The sequence below is a fragment of the Stomoxys calcitrans genome, chromosome 1, assembly GCF_963082655.1.
Source record: "Stomoxys calcitrans chromosome 1, idStoCalc2.1, whole genome shotgun sequence".
Lineage (NCBI taxonomy): Eukaryota > Metazoa > Arthropoda > Insecta > Diptera > Muscidae > Stomoxys > Stomoxys calcitrans.
Window position 1 is genome coordinate 245,804,653 of NC_081552.1, and position 19,813 is coordinate 245,824,465.

The 19,813-nt window shown below is 38.6% G+C and overlaps 1 protein-coding gene across 3 annotated transcripts in view; it reads right to left on the reverse strand.

Annotated features, from left to right (window-relative positions):
- LOC106086942 (ubiquitin carboxyl-terminal hydrolase 36) overlaps positions 1–19,813 on the reverse strand; it is a 42,682-nt gene that overhangs the window by 10,000 nt on the left and 12,869 nt on the right. For all 3 annotated transcript variants that reach the window (XM_013251766.2, XM_013251764.2, XM_013251765.2), the window contains exon 3: positions 13,559–15,484. In XM_013251766.2, coding sequence (XP_013107220.2) covers positions 13,559–15,484 — 1,926 coding nt within the window. The remainder of the gene's footprint in view (positions 1–13,558; positions 15,485–19,813) is intronic.

Here is a 19,813-nt window from a genome sequence, read left to right on the forward strand (position 1 = left end):
ATAGCACAGATAACCGAGTTCGGAAAACTTTTGCGAAGGGGATCTCTCTTGGAAATTAGAATATAGACTAGGTTAGGCTGAAAGGAGGGTGTGGATATTAATCCCCCCTCCCCCATGCCATGCGTTCCAAATACTAAAAATTAACCTCGAACAAGAAAATCTAAGTTGGGAATTCCGTGCTGCTTACAAAATCCTTACTTGTTTTCCATACCACGCCCCAAAGTTGGTTCATGTCTGGTATTGTGTCCCCACCTAAGTATCGGTGTCTGTTGGTCGCGAAATCCGGACAATCACATAGGAAAGGGTCCAACGTCTCATCCATCTTCCCCACATGCCTCACCGATTTTTCTTAAGTGATCTCGCAGACCTATGTGCCCTGTTGTGATACCGAAAGCTATACTGATCTCCTTCTTACTTCCTTTCAGTAATAGCCTCGTCTTCTCACGATCCGGATTTCCTCAGAGGATTTTCGCCGTCCTACCGACGTTTCGCTACTCCACAGTGTTACATGTGCTGTCGTTGTCCACGCCCTTAACTCGGACTGCTGCGACGAGACGAAATAATTCGGGTTAACCAAGTTTGTTGACAAATCGTCTGCTTTTACCAATCCCCCTTACTCCGCTTTGGCCTGGCACCCAAACGTTGCGGATTGTGCCATCCTCAGAGAAATCTCTTAATCTCTTTCTTACACTCCAAGATTGTTTGTGACCTTATCGTCCTGGTTCTTATTGCCTTTATGGCTAGTTTACTGCCCGTAAATATGATAACATTCGATGCCCTCGCAGAGCCAGAGCCAGAACTATTCTGGGAGGCGGTGGTTTTCCAAGGACTACATTCACCCCGTAGCCATTTACCGCATCTGCTACCGTGTCTGCATGAATGTTGTCTAGACCTGCTTGATATGCCGCTTGATCTAGAGGTTCTCTCTTGTAGCGCTGAACCTCACGCTCTAGATCATGTAGATCTACCTTAAGGTCTGGTATGATGATTTGGATGATCTCTGCGATAAAAGCCCAAAAGGTATTGCTTAGACAGCATGTTGTTAAGTCTTCGCACTGGTAGGATCTTTCTCTCCTGATGGAGGTGGTCCACATGAGAACTGAGGAGACAGCCCACATGCGCAGGGTCGTATTATGGTCAGGAAGTCTTAAACAGATCTTAGTCCCTGGGTTCTCAATGTAAACCCCCAGGCCCACTCTGTCGTCTGGCTTTGATCCATCCGTGTAACTTGATCTTCCGGATGCCAATGTTAGGGTTCCGTCAATCAAAGACTGTGCCGCTGGCAGCAGTGCCTCGTGTTCGACCTCAAGTGTCGTCTCAAGTATCCGATCGGAAATCTCTTCCATTCCTTCCAGGTTTCCTATCGTCGCCTAGATTATACCACGATGGTTTTGAGCTGCTCCTATCCTATATCAGTTTTCCCATCGCCTTTAGTCTCATAGCCGCAATGGCTGCCTCACTTGAAATCTAGAATAGACTCCACTGCCCTAGTGGGCGTGGTCTTCAGCGCTCTGGCTTTGCGAAGACAACAGGTTCTCTGAGCCTGTTTTATTGTCCTAAAGTTGCACTTTTTCTCCATCGAAGTCTACCAAACTACTGAGCCAAATTAAGTATTGGTCTAATCACGCTGCTGCAGAGCCAGTGAACTATCCTCGGATTTAGGCCTCATTTCAAGCCTACATAGTGTCCAACATCTGTGAGCCTTCTCGGTACGATCCTGAATGTGGCACATCCAATTCAGTTTCCTGTCCAAGATTACACCAAACTTTTGTCCTTGTCAGATATCGAAATCGTTCTATTGAGGAAACGTGGTGCGTTAAATTGGCCCAGCTTTGTCTTTCTCGTGAACAAGCTGTCTTTTCTCGGTTAACATTGAGACCCCAGTCGTATGCCATCAGCTGGACCCTTTCGGCCCTTCTGAATAGCTGGGTCAGATGCTTATTCCTTAGAAGTATTATAACATGCAGACGGGTTCAAATCCCTCCTCAGTCGGCATCCGTAATAGGTTATTTATGGTGGCCACCCACAGGAGTGGCGATATATTAGAATTAGAATATAGACTAACTCATTAAATGAGAATTACCCAAATTAATAAAACAAAGATGGGTTAGCGAGAGCCCATAAGTCTCTACCTTGGAAATATCTGGCCAGCATTGACAAGAGTCAAAGAATCAAGATTGCTACCAAGCCTTATTTCAAGGCAACTAGCTGCTGTCATCACTGGGAATGAATACTCCAACAAACAAATTATATTGGCGGCCTCAAAGATTTACTTTATCATCTACCACTTCGAGATAAGGTAAAATTTAAAAATGTTTTCGCTTCTACACGTATGGAAAAAGTTTGAAAGGACACTGGACAAAAACAAAAAAAAAAAACTACAATCGATTAGTAGAGCCAGGTAAAGGAAGACTGGATTTGGAAAACATAAATTAGTTTCATAAATAGCTTCTAAGAGATCAAGTGCAGTGGGATCCTCGGACGTAATTCCTGTGTCACGGATTTTTCGAAAATTTTGACCAATTCAGGTTATTTGGCAGAAGTCTATGTAGCCTTCCATTTCCGTAGTGAACGCTTGGCCTAGGAAAAGGGTACTAAGATTACGCTTGCTATAGGGAAAGGGTATCAAAATTACGATTTCTTTGAAGAACGGGTAACTAAACTAACCATTTCCTTAGGGAAAGGGTACCAAAACTGACCATTCCCCAGAAAAAGTTTACTAAAACTACCTTTTCTCTAGAAAAAGGGTACTAAAGCCAACCTTTCCTTTTAGAAATGGTACTAAAACTAACCTTTACTTTTGGAAATGGTACCAAAACTAACCTTTCCTTTTGGAATTGGTACTAAAGCCCACCTTCCTTTAGGAAAATGTTATTGAAACTACCCTTTCTTTTTTGGAAATGGTGCTGAAACCAGTCTTCCCTTTTGGAAATGGTACTAAAACTACCCTTTACTTTTGAAAATGATATTTAAAGTAAAAAGGCATTAAGTTCGGCCGGGTCGAACTTTGTATAGCCACGGGTATATATGATAACTTATGCACCCAAATTCGGCACGGAAATTGAATGGTCTAATAAATATAGGTCACTGTTGAATTTTGTATTTCAAATTTCAACAAAATTGGGCAATATATAAAGCTTTTATGAGCTTCAGACCCATTATCGGTAGATCGGTCTATATGACAGCTACATTTAAATACTGTCCTATCTTTACCATACTTGAGTCAGAAGGTGGGTGGCCCAAAACTACTTACCGTTACGAATTTCAGCGAAATCGGGTGTAAAATAAAGTTTTTATAGGCTTCATACTCTTAAACAGTAGATCGGTCTGTATGGCAGCTATATTTAGATATAGTCCGATCTGAACCATATTTAGGTGAGATGTCGGAAGGCTTAAATTAACCCACTGATTAAAATATTGAAATTTCAGCAAAATGGGTTAATAAATAAATGGGCTGCAGACCCTTAATCGGGTCCGATCCGACCTATATTTGAGTCAGATGTCGGGAAGCCTTAAGCTACTCACTGTTTCAAATTTCAGCGAAATCGGATAAAAAATAAAGCATTAATGGACATTAGACCCTTTATCGGCAAATCGGTCTATATAGCAGCTATATCCAAATATGGTCCGATTTGACCCGTTCAACTTAACCAGCGTCTATCAAAAACATATATCTGTGCCAAATTTCAGCTCAATATCTCAATTTTTGAAGGCTCAAGGCTGATTACAACAGACGGACGGACGGCCAGACACACGAACATCGTTAAATCGCCTTGGAATTTTACGACGATGCGAAATATATATAATTTGTAGTATTGGAAAATGATATTTCAATGTGTTGCAAACGGAATGACTAAATGAATATACCCCCTATCCTACGGTGGTGGGTATAAAAATGTGTTGGGTTGCCCAAAAAGTAATTGCGGATTTTTCATATAGTCGGCGTTGACAAATTTTTTCACAGCTTGTGACTCTGTAATTGCATTCTTTCTTCTGTCAGTTATCAGCTGTTACTTTTAGCTTGCTTTAGAAAAAAAGTGTAAAAAAAGTATATTTGATTAAAGTTCATTCTAAGTTTTATTAAAAATGCATTTACTTTCTTTTAAAAAAATCCGCAATTACTTTTTGGGCAACCCAATATATATATAGAGCAGGTTATTGGACCGGTGTGAATTTAATATACCCCCATAGAATGGGGGTATACTAATTTCGTCATTCAGTTTCTAACACCTCGAATATACCCCCTATCCTACGGTGGTGGGTATAAAAATTTATATATAGAGCAGGTTATTGGACCGGTGTGAATTTAGTATGCCCCCACAGAATGGGGGTATACTAATTTCGTCATTGTGTTTCTAACACCTCGAAATATGCGTCTGAGACCCCATAAGGTGTATATATTCTTGATTGTCATGTCATTTTTAGGGTGATCTAGCCATGTCCGTTTGTCCGTCCAAGGAGTAAAGCTACCCGCTTGAAATTTAGCAAAACTACTTCTTACTGGTGTAGGTCGGTTGGGATTGTAAATTGGCCCAAATCGGTTCATGTTTTGATATAGTTGCCATATAGACCGATCTTGGGTCTTGACTTCTTGAGCCCCAAGAGGGCGCAATTCTCGTCCGATTTGGCTGAAATTTTGCATGAGGTTTTTTTGTATCGCTTCCAACAACTGTGCTAAGTATGGTTCAAATCGATCCATGTTTTTATATAGCTGCCATATAAACCGATCTTGGATCTTGACTTCTTGAGCCTCTAGAAAGCGCAATTCTCGTCCGATTTGATCGAAACTTTGCACGCGGTGTTTTGGTATTACTTCCAATAACTGTGCTAAGCATGGTCTAAATCAGTTCATAACCTGATATAGCTGCTATATAAACCGATCTTGGATCTTGACTTCTTGGGCCCCAAGAGGGCGCAATTCTCTACCGATTTGGCTGAAATTTTGCATGAGGTGTATTTTTGTATCACTTCCAACAACTGTGCTAAGTATGGTTCAAATCATATAAACCGATCTGGGATCTTGACTTCTTGAGCCTGTAGAAAGCACAATTCTAGTCCGATTTGATCGAAACTTTGTACGCGGTGTTTTGGTATCACTTCCAACAATTGTGCTAAGTATGACGCAAATCAATACATAACCTGATATAGCTGCCATATAAACCCATCTGGGATCTTGACTTCTTGAGCCTCTAGTTTTTATTTTATTTCTGAATTTTGTAATTTTAAAGCCATATAAATATGAAAACGGTACCCAAATATCATATAAAGAAGAAGAAGGCATGACTCAACTGCCAACCGGCAGATCCAACCGCATCAATTCATATCGGTGTAGGATTGACTAAACCACACTCGACCGTTTATTTGTCCAGCCAGTTTTACTCGACTTATAACCGCCGCCAATATATGAAAAAGTAATTGCGGATTTTTTAAAAGAAAGTAAATGCATTTTTAATAAAACTTAGAATGAACTTCAATCAAATATACTTTTTTACACTTTTTTTCTAAAGCAAGCTAAAAGTAACAGCTGATAACTGACAGAAGAAAGAATGCAATTACAGAGTTACAAGCTGTTGAAAAAATTTGTCAACGCCGACTATATAAAAATTCGCAATTACTTTTTGGGCAACCCAATATTTTTTTAATTCTTTTTTCCCCAGCGGTAGTATAATGCAATATCTTTTTAATTTTTTTTTTTTTTGCATACAAAAGATGGCTATACATTTGCATGGCTTTTCATGGCGTTGCCAATCAATTTCTTTTTTGTAAACTTGTAGCATTCAAATACCAAAATATACAAGAGAAGATGTAATTGACTGCTGTTGTGTGACAATTTTACTACTCAATCAATTTCGTTTTGTTTTGTTTGTGAGTTGTTTCTTTTTTCGGTTGAAAACTTTTGATAGAAGACGACACTTACTATTTATATACAACTTTTTAATTTTTAATTTTAATAACGAAAAGTAATTTCGTTTTGCAAAAGTGTTTGTTTTTGTTTTGTTGATTTTTATGATATATTGTAAAAAATTGAAATTTCACAACCAATTTATAGAAATGCTTTTCTTCGAAAAGTAAAGATTGTTTTCGTGGGAATGGAAATTTTTGTTAGATCTATTGCCGAGTACAGAGAATTTTGGTCGCTTCACTAAAGAACAAGAATCATTTTCTTAACATTAGAATTGGGTGAACTTAGCAATGCCAATGTTAGGTATCACATACCATAGAATATCAAAAATCTTGAGCCAGTGCATGCCAGGCCAAAACAGCTGTTGTAAAGACGAGAGAGATATAAAGTCTATTGAACATCTCGTTGTGTATGATGCGGACATGTATCATCAAGACCAGTCATGCTTGGCTGTAAACACTGGACCACCAACTTCGTTGCATAGCCATGCTAACCATGGATACTAATTTGCAGACGGTTGTACGAATCGAATGGACCCGATGAAGTCCTTCATCGGCAAGGGCTGCTGCCTTAGACCCAATATTTGGCACTCAATAGACACTTGTGAAAAACAATCAATAGACACTAATGTTTGTTTCGCATGCATGCCACTTAAAAACAGTAACAACAAGTAACAACTTAAAATGGTATGCCACCTAAAAATTAAGTTATAGCTTAGAGTAATATTGCATATATTTTTTGGGAGCATCGGAAAAATTTGAAAACACAGAAATTCGTTTCATATTATGTAGGTTAAGAAAATGCAAAGAATTTTTTGCATATTTTATGCAAACTGCATAAATTGCATATATTGGGTTGCCCAAAAAGTAATTGCGGATTTTTTAAAAGAAAGTAAATGCATTTTTAATAAAACTTAGAATGAACTTTAATCAAATATACTTTTTTCACACTTTTTTCTAAAGCAAGCTAAAAGTATTAGCTGATAACTGATAGAAGAAAGAATGCAATTACAGAGTCACAAGCCGTTGAAAAAATTTGTCAACGCCGACTATATGAAAAATCCGCAATTACTTTTTGGGCAACCCAATATTTTGCATATTTTCCACATCTTTTGCATATTTGTTGACTAAAAAACGCCAGTTATGGAAGATGGTTTAACGAGTTTAAGCTTATTTTTATACACACCACCGAAGGATGGGGGTATAGTCATTTTGTCATTCCGTTTGCAACACATCGAAATATCCATTTCCGACCCTATAAAGTACATATATTCTAGATCAGCGTAAAAAATCTAAGACGATCTAGACATGTACCTCCCTCCATCTGTCCATCTGTCTGTTGAAATCACGCTACAGTCTTTAAAAATAGAGATATTGAGCTGAAACTTTGCACAGATTGGTTTTTTTTTGTCCATAAGCAGGTTAAGTTCGAAGATGGGCTATACCGGACTATACCTTGATATAGCCCCCATAAAGACCGATCCGCCGATTTAGGGTCTTAGGCCCATAAAAGTCACATTTATTATCTGATTTTGCAGAAATTTGGGACAGTGTGTTGTGTTAGGTCCTTCAACATCCTCCATCTATTTGGCCCAGATTTGGATATAGCTGCCATATAGACCGATACTCAGATTTAGGGTCTTAGGCCCATCAAAGCCACATTTATTATCCAATTTCGCTGAAATTTGGGACAGTGAGTTGTGTTAGGGCCTTCAACATCTTTCTTCAATTTGATTCGATTCAAGGTTTTTTGGTCCATAACAGGTGCATTAATTGTCCGATGTCGCCGAAATATGGCACAGTGAATTAAGTTCAGCCCCTTCTGCAATATGGCACAGATCGGTCAAGATTTGGATATATTGTAAAACAACTCACGATAAATTTTGCAGAAATCGGGCCAAAATTGTGCCTACCTACCTTACAGCCTTAAAGTACAAATCGGATGAAAGATATATGTGGGAGGTATATCTAAATCTGAACCAATTTTTATGAAATTTTGCACACATACGAAGACGTCAAATAAAGCACCCGTGCCTTTATTTGACCAAAATTGTGGTTGCCATAGCCTTAAAACTCCATATCGGATAAAAGATATATATGGGTGCTATATCTAAATTTGAACCGATTTTTATGCAATTTTGCAGTCGTATTGAAACTTTAAAGAAAACACTACGAGCAAAATTTTTTAAAGATCCGACCAAAATTGTCGTTTCTACAGCCTTAAGAGGCCATATCGGATGAAAGATATATATGGGAGCTATATCTAAATCTGGACCGCAATTTTGCACACATATTAGGACGTTGAATAAAACACCTCATGCCAAAATTTGTGAAGATCGAATCAAAATTGTGGCTTCTACAGCCTTGAACGGCCATATCGGATGAAAGATATATATGGGAGCTATATTTAAATCTGAGACAATTTTTTTCAAAATCAACAGCGTTCGTCCTTGGGCCAAAAAAAGAAACATGACAATCGGATAATAAATGTGACCTGTAATTTGATCACAGAAATACATGGACGGACAGACGGACCGACGGACATAACTAAATCGAATCGAAGGAAGTGATTCTAAGCCGATCGGTATACTTATCATTGGGTCTAGCTCTTCTCCTTCTAAGCGTTGCAAACAAATGCACAAATTTATGTTGTTGTTGTTGTTGTAACAGTGTGTTGTACACTGAGGCGGCAGCCCTTGCCGATGAAGGACTTCATCGAGTCAATCTGGTACGTACAACCGGCTGCCTTGGGATTGCAAAAGTTATAATACCCTGTGGCGGTGTAGGGCTAATTTACTGACTCTGGCAATATGGGGCTCAAATAACAGGTACTTGAGAGAAGAATACGAATCTGATATCAAATGTTGGGCCAAGTGTTTGTGGACAAATTTACAACCATAGCAATATGGGTCTCAAATGAAAGGTTTTTGGGAGTAAAGCACGAATATGAAATAATTATTCGGGAAACGAGTCTATGGGCCACCCCACCCCCATAACACCACCCAAATAGGGCATATTTGCTGACCATTGCAATGTGGGGCTCAGAGGTATTTTATAGTATAAGAGGAATCTGAGATACTTTTTCGGGAGCTATGCTAAGATATAAACAAATTTGAACCATATTCGGCATAAATATCAAAGATCTAAACACAACTCGTTGTGCCAAATTTCAGCCAAATCGGGTAATAAATACGGCTTTATGGGTTTAAAACCTTAAAACGGGAAATCGGTCCATATGAGAGCTATACTAAGATATAGACCGATCTGAACCATATTCGGCACAATATCTGGAACCTTAACACATTTTGTTGTGCCAAATTTCAGCCACATCGGATAATAAATGTGGCTTTTATAGGCCTAAGACTCTATATCGGGAGATAGGTACAAATTTGGACCTAGTAGGTTCTTAGGATACAATTAGAGGAAAATGGGCTTAAAGAGGACATTTATACCCCAAAAGTACTTAGAACCCAAAACATTAAATTATTTAATGTTCTAAACCTATCCATTTTTGCTCGTACGTATATTTTGCATATTTTTTCCATACATGAGGTATGACGTCAAAATTGCCTAAATACAGATTTTAGTCAAAATCGGTCCATAAACAAAAATTGTATATACATCCGCTCTTTAGTTATAACCTAATTTTTAACATATATGTAACTAATTTTTGTGGTAGCATGCGAATGAAACATTGGAGTCTATTGAGTATTTTTTTAGGGGTCTATTGGGTGCCAAATATTGGGTCTAATGCAATTCTCTGGTGCACAACACAGTGCTTCACAACAACAACTAATTTGATCCCACTAATTTTTGGTGGTGTTTGCGTAGTTATAAATACGGACCGTATTCACATTAGCTTCCGACTCCCTATGCATCAGATTATGCTGCTAATCAAGGCTAATGGGAGATGACATGACAAAAAAATTCTTTAGATAAGCCGGAAAAACTGGCACACTGAGAAGACTATGAAGGGCATGAGATCTAACATAGTCCTTGAAAGACAACCACTAACGTTAGCTATAGAAAGGACTCTTACCAAGTCCATGAAAGTAAATCATCTTTTATTGAAACCTGGCCACAGATGCTATCTAAATTCTTATCTGCTCGTTATTAACCATGACGAGTTGAAATTTTCAAATTGGGTTTTGCTGTGAAATGATCTAATCTGATTACATTTTATTGCCGCATTTCATGGCATTTGATAAACTGGGATTAATTGTCAATTGAAAAACTAATGGGGACAACAGTTACTAAAAATAATATTGAACAAAAAGGGAAAGAAAACATGATTACTTCTGCATAAGGCTGAACCTGAATATTGGTAGACATGTTGGGCTTGAACGGTGAATTTAGATTTGATATTAAATGTCATATAATTCACGGATACTCGTTATACTTGAACAAAAAGGGGAAGAAAACATGATTACTTCTGTATAGGGCTGAACCTGAATATTGGTAGACATGTTGGGCTTGAATGGTGAAGTTAAATTTGATATTAAATCTCATATAATTCACGGATACTCGTTATGGTCTGGAAAATGGGCAGAGTGATCCCGCTACTGAAGACTGGAAAGGACCCGAATTTGGGGGAGTCGTACAGACCGATATCCCTTCTCTCACCAGCAGCAAAGACGCTTGAAGCATTACTCCTCCCGAACCTCGTAGGAGAACTTTCATTCGCCGAGCATCAACATGGATTTCGAAGACTGCATAGCACAACAACTGCTTTGCATGTCATCACCGCATACATTTGCCGTGGCTTCAATCAGCCCAGGGCATGTGATAGGACGGTCCTCGTGGCACTGGACCTATGGAAGGCATTCTACACTATTTTAGCACATCCCCAACACGTCCCTCCACCGCCAAACCTGAAACGCTGGGTAGCGAACTATCTGTGTAGTCGCCAGTCATTTGTGGAGTTTAGGGATAAGAAGTCGAAGCACCGTAAAGTGAAACAGGGAGTTTCCCAAGGTGGGGTGATATCTTCGGCACTGTTTAACCTCTACCTATCCTCCATTTCATCCCCACCAGACGGCATAGAGATCGTATCATATGCGGACGATTGTACGTTCATGGCATAACATAATGCATTTTTAATAAAGCTTAGAATGAACTTTAATCAAATACACTTTTTTACACTTTTTTTCTGAAGCAAGCTAAAAGTAACAGCTGATAACTGACAGAAGAAAGAATGCAATTAAAGAGTCAGCAGCTGTGAAAAAATTTGTCAACGCCGACTACATGAAAAATCCGCAATTACTTTTTGGGCAACCCAATATATGTGCTTTTAAGTGTGGATCGTGGTTTTAGCAATATTTTGGAGACGAATATTAATGCTTCCATAGGACGAATCTTGTTATGGTCTAGTCTTAACTCGCTTTCTACCAACCCTTCAAAAACTAAGGCATTACAGTTTCGATCCCAGACGCAGCCTGGATTTGATATTTTTGTGGGGAATTCTAGAGTTCATTTTGTTGATAGGATTAAATGTTTGGGAATAGTGATTGATAAAGAGCTTAATTTCGGATGTCATGTTGACTCTCTCCATTCTCGTGTTTATGGTATTTTGCGTCGGTTGTATGCGGCAAGTACTTCCCTTGGTCTGTGAAAATCAGACTTGCTTACGCTCTGTTAATGCCTCAACTTTTATGTGGCTTAGAGATAATGTCAGGAACGTTTGACTATAATCTTCTAAAACAGAAACGGTCGATGAATGCAGTAGCTAGGTCTGAATATATATAATGTACGTGTTCGTGACCACATTTCAGGGTATGTCAAAACCTTTTTGGGAACTTCTTTTGACCGTTTTATTGATTTACGGAATATAATAATAAGTGGAACACCGATAACACTGCGTAGATACTTCAATTTTCTCGCTAGAGTAGGAGTACTCAGATAAACTTGCCCCATACATTTAGGTCTGTTTTCGAAAGATCATTCTGTTGTTGGAATGTATTGCCCGCCGAGTTAAGAATCTTTTCACACTCGATTAACTTCTATTCTACAGATCAAACTTTGTGTTGTTGCTTGAATCTTTTTTGTATTGCGCTAACATGGGATGCAACAGTTTAAATGTTCGCATAATCTTGTTATGGCTGGGGAGCCAATTAAAATGAATTAAGCTAAGAATCTTACATCTTTTTGTAACTGTGTAACTTGTTCATGTTTATTTAGGAGTATATATCGTTGTAATAGGTTTTTTTTTCTTTAGCCGAGGAGGCTTATCTTTTACTATTAAGAAATAAATAAAAATAAAATGTCTGGTATTGTGTACCCACCTCAGTGCCGGCATCATAAACATTTTTTTAAAATGACAAAATTTCATATTTATTAAATTCTACAAAGACAACACTTTGCTTAAAACAAAAATTAATATTGGGTTGCCCAAAAAGTAATTGCGGATTTTTTAAAAGAAAGTAAATGCATTTTTAATAAAACTTTGAATGCAATTACAGAGTCACAAGCTGTGAAAAAATTTGTCAACGCCGACTATATGAAAAATCCGTAATTATTTTTGGGCAACCCAATAACATTTTATTTTAATATTTTTCTAGAGACAAAATTTCAGCGTAATATTCTCTTTTGACAAAACTTCAGCATGGGCCGGACCCCCCATAACACCAATGGACTTAGCCTTAATATTTAAAGATTTTGTAAGTAGCACGGAATTCCTAACATAACATTTTCTTTTTAGAGGTTACTTTATAGTTTTTAGAGCGCACAAAAAGCCGATTACTGGCTTAGGTGTATGTCCATAGTGGCATGGGGTGGCATGGGGATTAATATGTGCCCTCTCTTTTCAGTCTAACTTAACCTACCCAACCTAATGAAGTTTATGTTTAGAATAAATTTAATTTAAATTTTTTCTTTAAACAGAATAATTTTTTTTTTTTTTTTTTTTTTTTTTTTTTTTGGGGGGGGGGGTGTGGTTGGTTTCTACGTCCCTGGTAGTAACCATTCGTTTTTCTCTCCTCTTAGATTGAAAGTTACAAAAAAAAAGAATTCATAAGTATTGGGTTGCCCAAAAAGTAATTGCGGATTTTTTAAAAGAAAGTAAATGCATTTTTAATAAATCTTAGAATGAACTTTAATCAAATATACTTTTTTTACACTTTTTTTCTAAAGCAAGCTAAAAGTAACAGCTGATAACTGACAGAAGAAAGAATGCAATTACAGAGTCAAATGCTGTGAAAAAATTTTTCAACGCCGACTATATGAAAAATCCGCAATTACTTTTTGGGCAACCCAATAATTACAAAGTTTTGATAAGTATCCCTATCACCATAACGAGAATCCGTGACTTCTATGAGATTTAATATCAAATTTCAGTTCACCATTCAAAGCCCAACAGGTCATGTTTCCATGTATCCTTACTCTTTTTGTGCAATATTTTTCTGAGTTACTGTTGCGCCTACAATACTTGAAAAAAAAAAATTCTCATATAGGGTTTTCAAATTTCCCCATCAACGCTATGTATTAAAACGAAAACAATCTTTCTTTTCTTTTGTTATTCGATTTTGTTTAATAGACCCAAATTTAACATCATAAAATACAAAGAGAACTAAATACTACCTTGCCAAACGTAAAGAAAATCATCAAATAATCATCAAATGCATACGAAATTAAAATATATGATAGCTATCATAGCCCTTACCTCTCTTTCTATTTCGCTCTGTTGTCCATTCCATGTCAAGACTGGTGCACCATAGCCCCGATGTGATTGTTTTAACAGTTCGGACACGGCTGAATCACTCGCTGCGGATTCTCGTTGATAGCCATTGCCATTGAAATGTTTATTTGGCAACTCCTTCTTGAGACGTTTAGCACAATCTGCTAAAGCGGTTGGCCGAGAGGCAAATGGATTTTTGGGATTCTTGGGCAATTTCTCCGACGTGGGACTGACACAGGCGCTAATGGGATGCAATGAAGTAACTTGCCAAATGCCGGAATTCGTTTTAACTACGGGCGGTGATGGCGGCGTTGAATGGGATCTCTTGAATTGTGGCTTCGAGGACTTTGTTTCCTCCGCATCGGAATTCGAGGCAGATGATGGGGTTGAAGAATCTGTAGTAGGCGTTGTCGAGGTAACTGTGAATTGTTGATTTTGTGATTTCTTTTTTGGTGTGGTTACACCGTTTGTATTTGCGGTAAAGTTGTTATTATTGGAACGTTTATTGCAATTAAAAATCTCATCTATGGTGGTATCGGATGATTTCTTCGAACTGGCGACACCATTGTAGTGTGTCGGTTTGGAGTCTGTTGATGTTGTGGCGGTGGCGGTGGTGACAATAGTTGATGAGACAGCTTTCTTAATTTTAGCGCCTGTTGTTGATGCATTGTCCTTGCCATCGACATCATTATCGGATGACGAGCCATTCGAACACGATGAAGAACTTTGGCGGCGTTTTAGTGGGTTCGATAGTAACCGTTTTTGTTGTTGCTGGTCACAGGTTGAGGGTAATGAGATGATGTTTGTTGTTGTCGGCATGTCGGGTTCTTCTTCTTCGGTTTCGGAACCATAGGGCACCAGGCTTTTGATGGGGGCAGGGGACTTTTTCATAAAACCATTTGTTAGGGACTTTGGGGCGGATGTGTTACTGCTGTTCATTTCTACGCCACCCAATCTAGGCATACTTGGCAGTGTAGCTTTTCCATTAGAGCTATGTATTGATGTGGACGAACTTACAATCTCATTTTCGTCATCGTCATCGGAGGAACTCTCGTTACCGTTTTTAGCATTATTAACTTGTCTTTTATTTGTTGGGCCACCCAATGAATACTTCGTGCTCGCAAACTCTTGAAATTTACCGCTCCCCGCCATATGGAGACCGTTGCAGTTGTAATTGTTATTGTTACTACCTTTCAGACTGTCGAAAACAGAATTTGTGGATGTCGCCGAAGATGTTGCTACCGAATTTGTAGCAAGGCTGGTTTTTACAGAGTTATTTGAATTGCTATTCTTAAAATGGATCATAATTTTACTATTGTTTGAGGCAGGTGAACTGCTAACGGCGTTACGATTTAGCATCAATTTACTACCACCATTGGCCAGCGGGGAGGCTGGAGCATTCCCACTACTAAAGCCTGGTGGTAACTGAGGTCCTATAATGCGTTGTGGCTGAGAGGCACTCAGCACATGGCCATTAACCTTTGGCGGTTGCAATTCTTTTGGGTTTGAAACAGTACTCTGGGCTCCACTAACCTGAGTACTTGTTACTTGTCGTGGAGGTTGTGTATCCATTTCATAGAAAATTATGTAGGCATTTGTATTGCAAACATTTTGAATTGAAATGGGTCGAACATAACTATCATCGTAATTGTAGTAGGTACCCGATTCGGTTAGTCCAATAGCTGTATAATGACCACAATGTTGAGATGCCCCTAAATGTGTAACCATAGCTACCAGACGATAGGTTAGCTGTTCACCGGGAATTTTCCGTGAGGCAAATTTCGTTAGATCCAGTCTAGGCTTTATGGTAATTTGTTTATTGATTTTCGTACCCAGCATTGAGAAACGTTTCAGTTGAATGCATAAAGCAATTGGTGCGCGATCCAATGAGAATTGTTTTGTTGCAGAAACCTTAAAGAAATGAATGTGAAAAAATGTGTGTTTAATATGTGGTACAATAGCTTGAGAATTTACCAAGCAACAACCTAATTGGTATTACACAAAGGATACAAATGATATTTCCTAATTGTATATACATTTGAGGATCATTATAGTAGGGTTATCCTAAAGGTAGTTACTAATAGTGTGTTACCTATTTGATTGGATAACTCGCTGTGTTGTGTAATTTCAAATTTAAATTGAAGAAAATCTTAGATCAGTTTTATAAGCCGCGCTTTTAATGAACATGGATGTCGATCAAATAAAGTATTCTTCAGGCTAACCTAGCTTTAACTAAAGTGCAGCTTAGAAGACCGCAGAGGGTGTATAGAGACAGTCAAATCGTCAGTATTGGCGCTAACTTAAAACTTCTTTGTCAAACTGCTGTTGTTGAAGCAGTGTGTTGTACTCTAAGGCGACAGCCCTTGCCGATGAAGGCTTTCATCGGGTCAATCCGGTACGTAGAACCGACTGCTCCAAAAACAACAACAACAACCGGAAGCCTCCTCCAAGAAACCCATGGTACGACCAAGAGCAACCCTGCAATCAATAGCAGCGCGCCAGATGAAGAAGACGTATCGGGAGAAAAGGAGAGAGGAGAAACGTCTATTCCGCAGAAAGAAAAAAGAAATGGAAAGGCGTGAATGTCAGAGTCAGCATGAAATTTTACCAAAGAATTAAACATCAAACCAATGGCTTTGGTACAGGCACATCCTCCTGCAGAGACGAAGAAGGAAATCTGGTAACTGGCACAGATAACATGCTGAGGATATGGAAAGAACATTTTACCCAACTGCTAGGGTCCGAAGTTTTTGACGAAGAGGATGCAGCAGAACCAATCAATGATGATGGTATAGAATGTTTACCTCCTAGTCAGAATGAGGTCCAGGTAGCAGTGACCCGACTAAAGAACAAAAAGGCAGCAGGAGACGACGGGTTACCCGCTGAACTATTTACGATCGGAGACGACATGCAAATAAGGCGTATGCATCAGCTTATCTGGATAGATGAACGCATACCCGATGATTAGAACCTCGGCATACTATGTCCCGTACACAAGAAAGGAGACACGACGGAATGTGCCAACTACAGATAAGTCTAATAAGTCTCCTCCCCATCGCATACAGGTTACTCACTAGCGTACTGTGTGAAAGATTAAAACCTAAAGTCAAGGAGATAATTGGGCCCTATCAATGCGGCTTTAGACCTGGTAAATCCACCCTAGACCAGATATTCACATTGCGCCAAATTCTGGAAAAGACCCGAGAAGGACAAATCAACACCTACCATCTCTTTGTTGACTACAAAGCCGCTTTCGATACTCCTTTACGTTCAAAGGTATTCAAGCCCTTTCTGAATTGGGTATCCCTGTAAAATTAATGAGACTCTGCAGGATGACACTTGCTGACTCGCGTTCCTCACTAAGAATAGGAAATAATCTCTCAGAACCATTTAATACCAAACGAGGTTTCAGACAAGGAGACAGCCTATCGCGTAATCTCTTTAATATCCTGCTGGAGAAGATTATACGAAAAGATCACAAGAGAACACATGCTACTCGCCTATGACGACGACATCGATATCGGTCACCGGATGTAGTAACCGCTGCTTTTTGAGAGAATCGAAAGAGAGTCAATGAAAATGGGTCTGGCAGTAAATGGAGATAAGATGATATACCTTGTACAACTGATCAGATAAAGAAAATGGAGAAAGTTGGGAACCACAACTTTGAGACAGTTAGTAACTTTATATACCTCGGCACCGCCGTTACCGAAGCGAATGAGACCAGTTTTAAGATTAAGCGAAGAATAATACTGGCAAACAGATGCTACTTTGGACTAAGTAAGCAGTTTAGAAACAAGGCCACCTCTCGACAGACGATGATTACACTATACAAGACACTGATACAACCCGTATGGTTCTGAAGCATGAGTACTTGTGAAAGCAGATGAGGCAGTGCTTGTAGTATTTGAATGAAAGATTCTTCGTAAAATATATGAACCAGTTTGCGTTAATGGAGAATAAAGGCGATAGCATAGTTACACGCATCAAAATACAACGGCTGCATTGGCTAGGTAATATTTTCCGAATGGATGAAGGAGCTTCAGCAAAGAAGTCTTTTGAAGGCAAACACAGTGGTACACGCAAACCGGGAAGACCAAAAGCCCAATGGAATGATCAAGTGGTGGGAGCACCTCGAAACTTGGTGTCAGATATTTTAGAATGAGCGCATTAGATCGAGGCGCTTGGAACGATATTCTACGTTCAGCCAGTGGAACAAATATTCTGTCGTAGCAAATTAGAGTAAAGTAAGTACTATCATAAAGTTGGTTTTAACTGGTGTTTGGACGGGTATTTATACGAGTAGAACTTCAAAGGTATTGAACAAATGTCTGGTAGGCAGCGTTTAAGGGAAGAATCCATGGGGTTTAATACGACTCTGTGAAACCCATGGCGACCGGGTACAAATAAAAATGTAAATTTCCTCACGAAATATGCATTCAGGAATTGCAAATAGATTTCTAAATGATTGCTGATAAATGCAAACTTTGGCCAGCGATTACTAATCAAATCAGCAGCAAGCAACATCATTTTATAGCTGCCCGAAGGACGTGAAAGAGGACTAAAAATTAAAAATATGTATCTTAAGGCCAAAAAATTGGATTGCCTTTTTAATAAAACTTAGAATGAACTTTAATTCATTTTAATAAAACTTAGAATGAACTTTAATCAAATAAACTTTTTTACACTTTTTTCTAAAGCAAGCTAAAATTAACAGCTGATAACTGACAGAAGAAAGAATGCAATTACAGAGTCACAAGCTGTGAAAAAATTTGTCAACGCCGACTATATGAAAAATCCGCAATTACTTTTTGGGCAACCCAATAGTATAAGCGCGTTGAGCTTCGATTTTGAGCGTCGCGTTGCAAAAATTCAAAACACAAATTCCACAAAAGCGACGCGGAAACGTTGACGCTCAAAAGCGTGCGCCATTCGGCGTTGCCACACTTGAAGTAATGTTTTAGGTCGTCAAAGTTAAAAATTGTTCAACTTTTTCGAGCATGGCGAAACAATTAAAGGTGGTCTCATTTGTACAACAACCACAAATCATATGTTGCAATCTGCCATCTTGTCATCAAGCTGATCGTACTTTTGCCAACACACGCAAAGAAATTTGTGTGCGTGTGTGTTACGTGTGCGTACATGAGCAGAGAATATGCGAGAAAGAAGATAACAACAAAGAGAATGCAAACAAAAATCTGTTATCATAACCAGCTGTTAAGGGCTGTTCGCCTTGTTTTGCGAGTTGCTTTTTTAACTGTTTGTTTGCAGAGTTGCATTTTTCAATGCGACGCTCCTCAACGCAGTCATTCTGATTTGGCCTTTATGTCGCACCTATCACAGCCAACGATACTTCGTCAATGTTGTTTTTTTTTCAGCCGCAAGGCACATTTGGGGTTGGTATCCTGAATAAATCTTGAAACTTTTTCTTGAAAAAAATATCCTGGTGCAATCTAATTTTTGTCTAAATTATTCGAACAAAAATGTGAATATTAAATTAACATTGTTTTGTTTTACAAAATAAATACTACAATGTCCTATTTTGGAATTTCTTGAAAATAAAACTGATTTTTTACGTTAGTTAAATTGTGGTTGGCAACAACTCGCACATTTCAATTCGAAGCTTCGAATAGAGTTAATCGATAACGGATGGCATCATCCAAAAATTAAAACTCTATAACGGATGCGGTGGTTAGGCCCCGGCTATTGATCATTGTATCCATTATATTGAGCTGCAAAAAATTAACTTTTCGTAGTAGCTATTTGCGTAATTAGCAGCCTCCGGAATCTTCTAATACCTACATTATATTAATTAGCCACCTTACCGTAGGCTATTGTCGCTGACCATAGTCGTGCAACATTCTCAAGCTTTTACCAACCAATTTTTTTTAATATACCTACAGTAAAATCAGACCACTAACCTTTTTATACCCTCCACCATAGGATAGGACTAATTTTATCATCCTGTTTGTAACTCCTCGAAGTATTCCTCTTAGATCCCATAAAGTATATATATATTCTTGATCGTCATGTTATTGTCCGTCAGTCTGTCTGTCGAAAGCACGCTAACTTTCGAAGGAGTAAAGCAAATTTTGCACAAATACTAGTGTAGGTCGGTTGGGATTGTAAATGCGCTAAATCGGACGTTTTGATATAGCTGCCATATGAACCGATCTTGGCAATACTCATCCGATTTAACTGGAATTTTGCACGTTGTGTTTTGGTATCACTTCCGGTTCA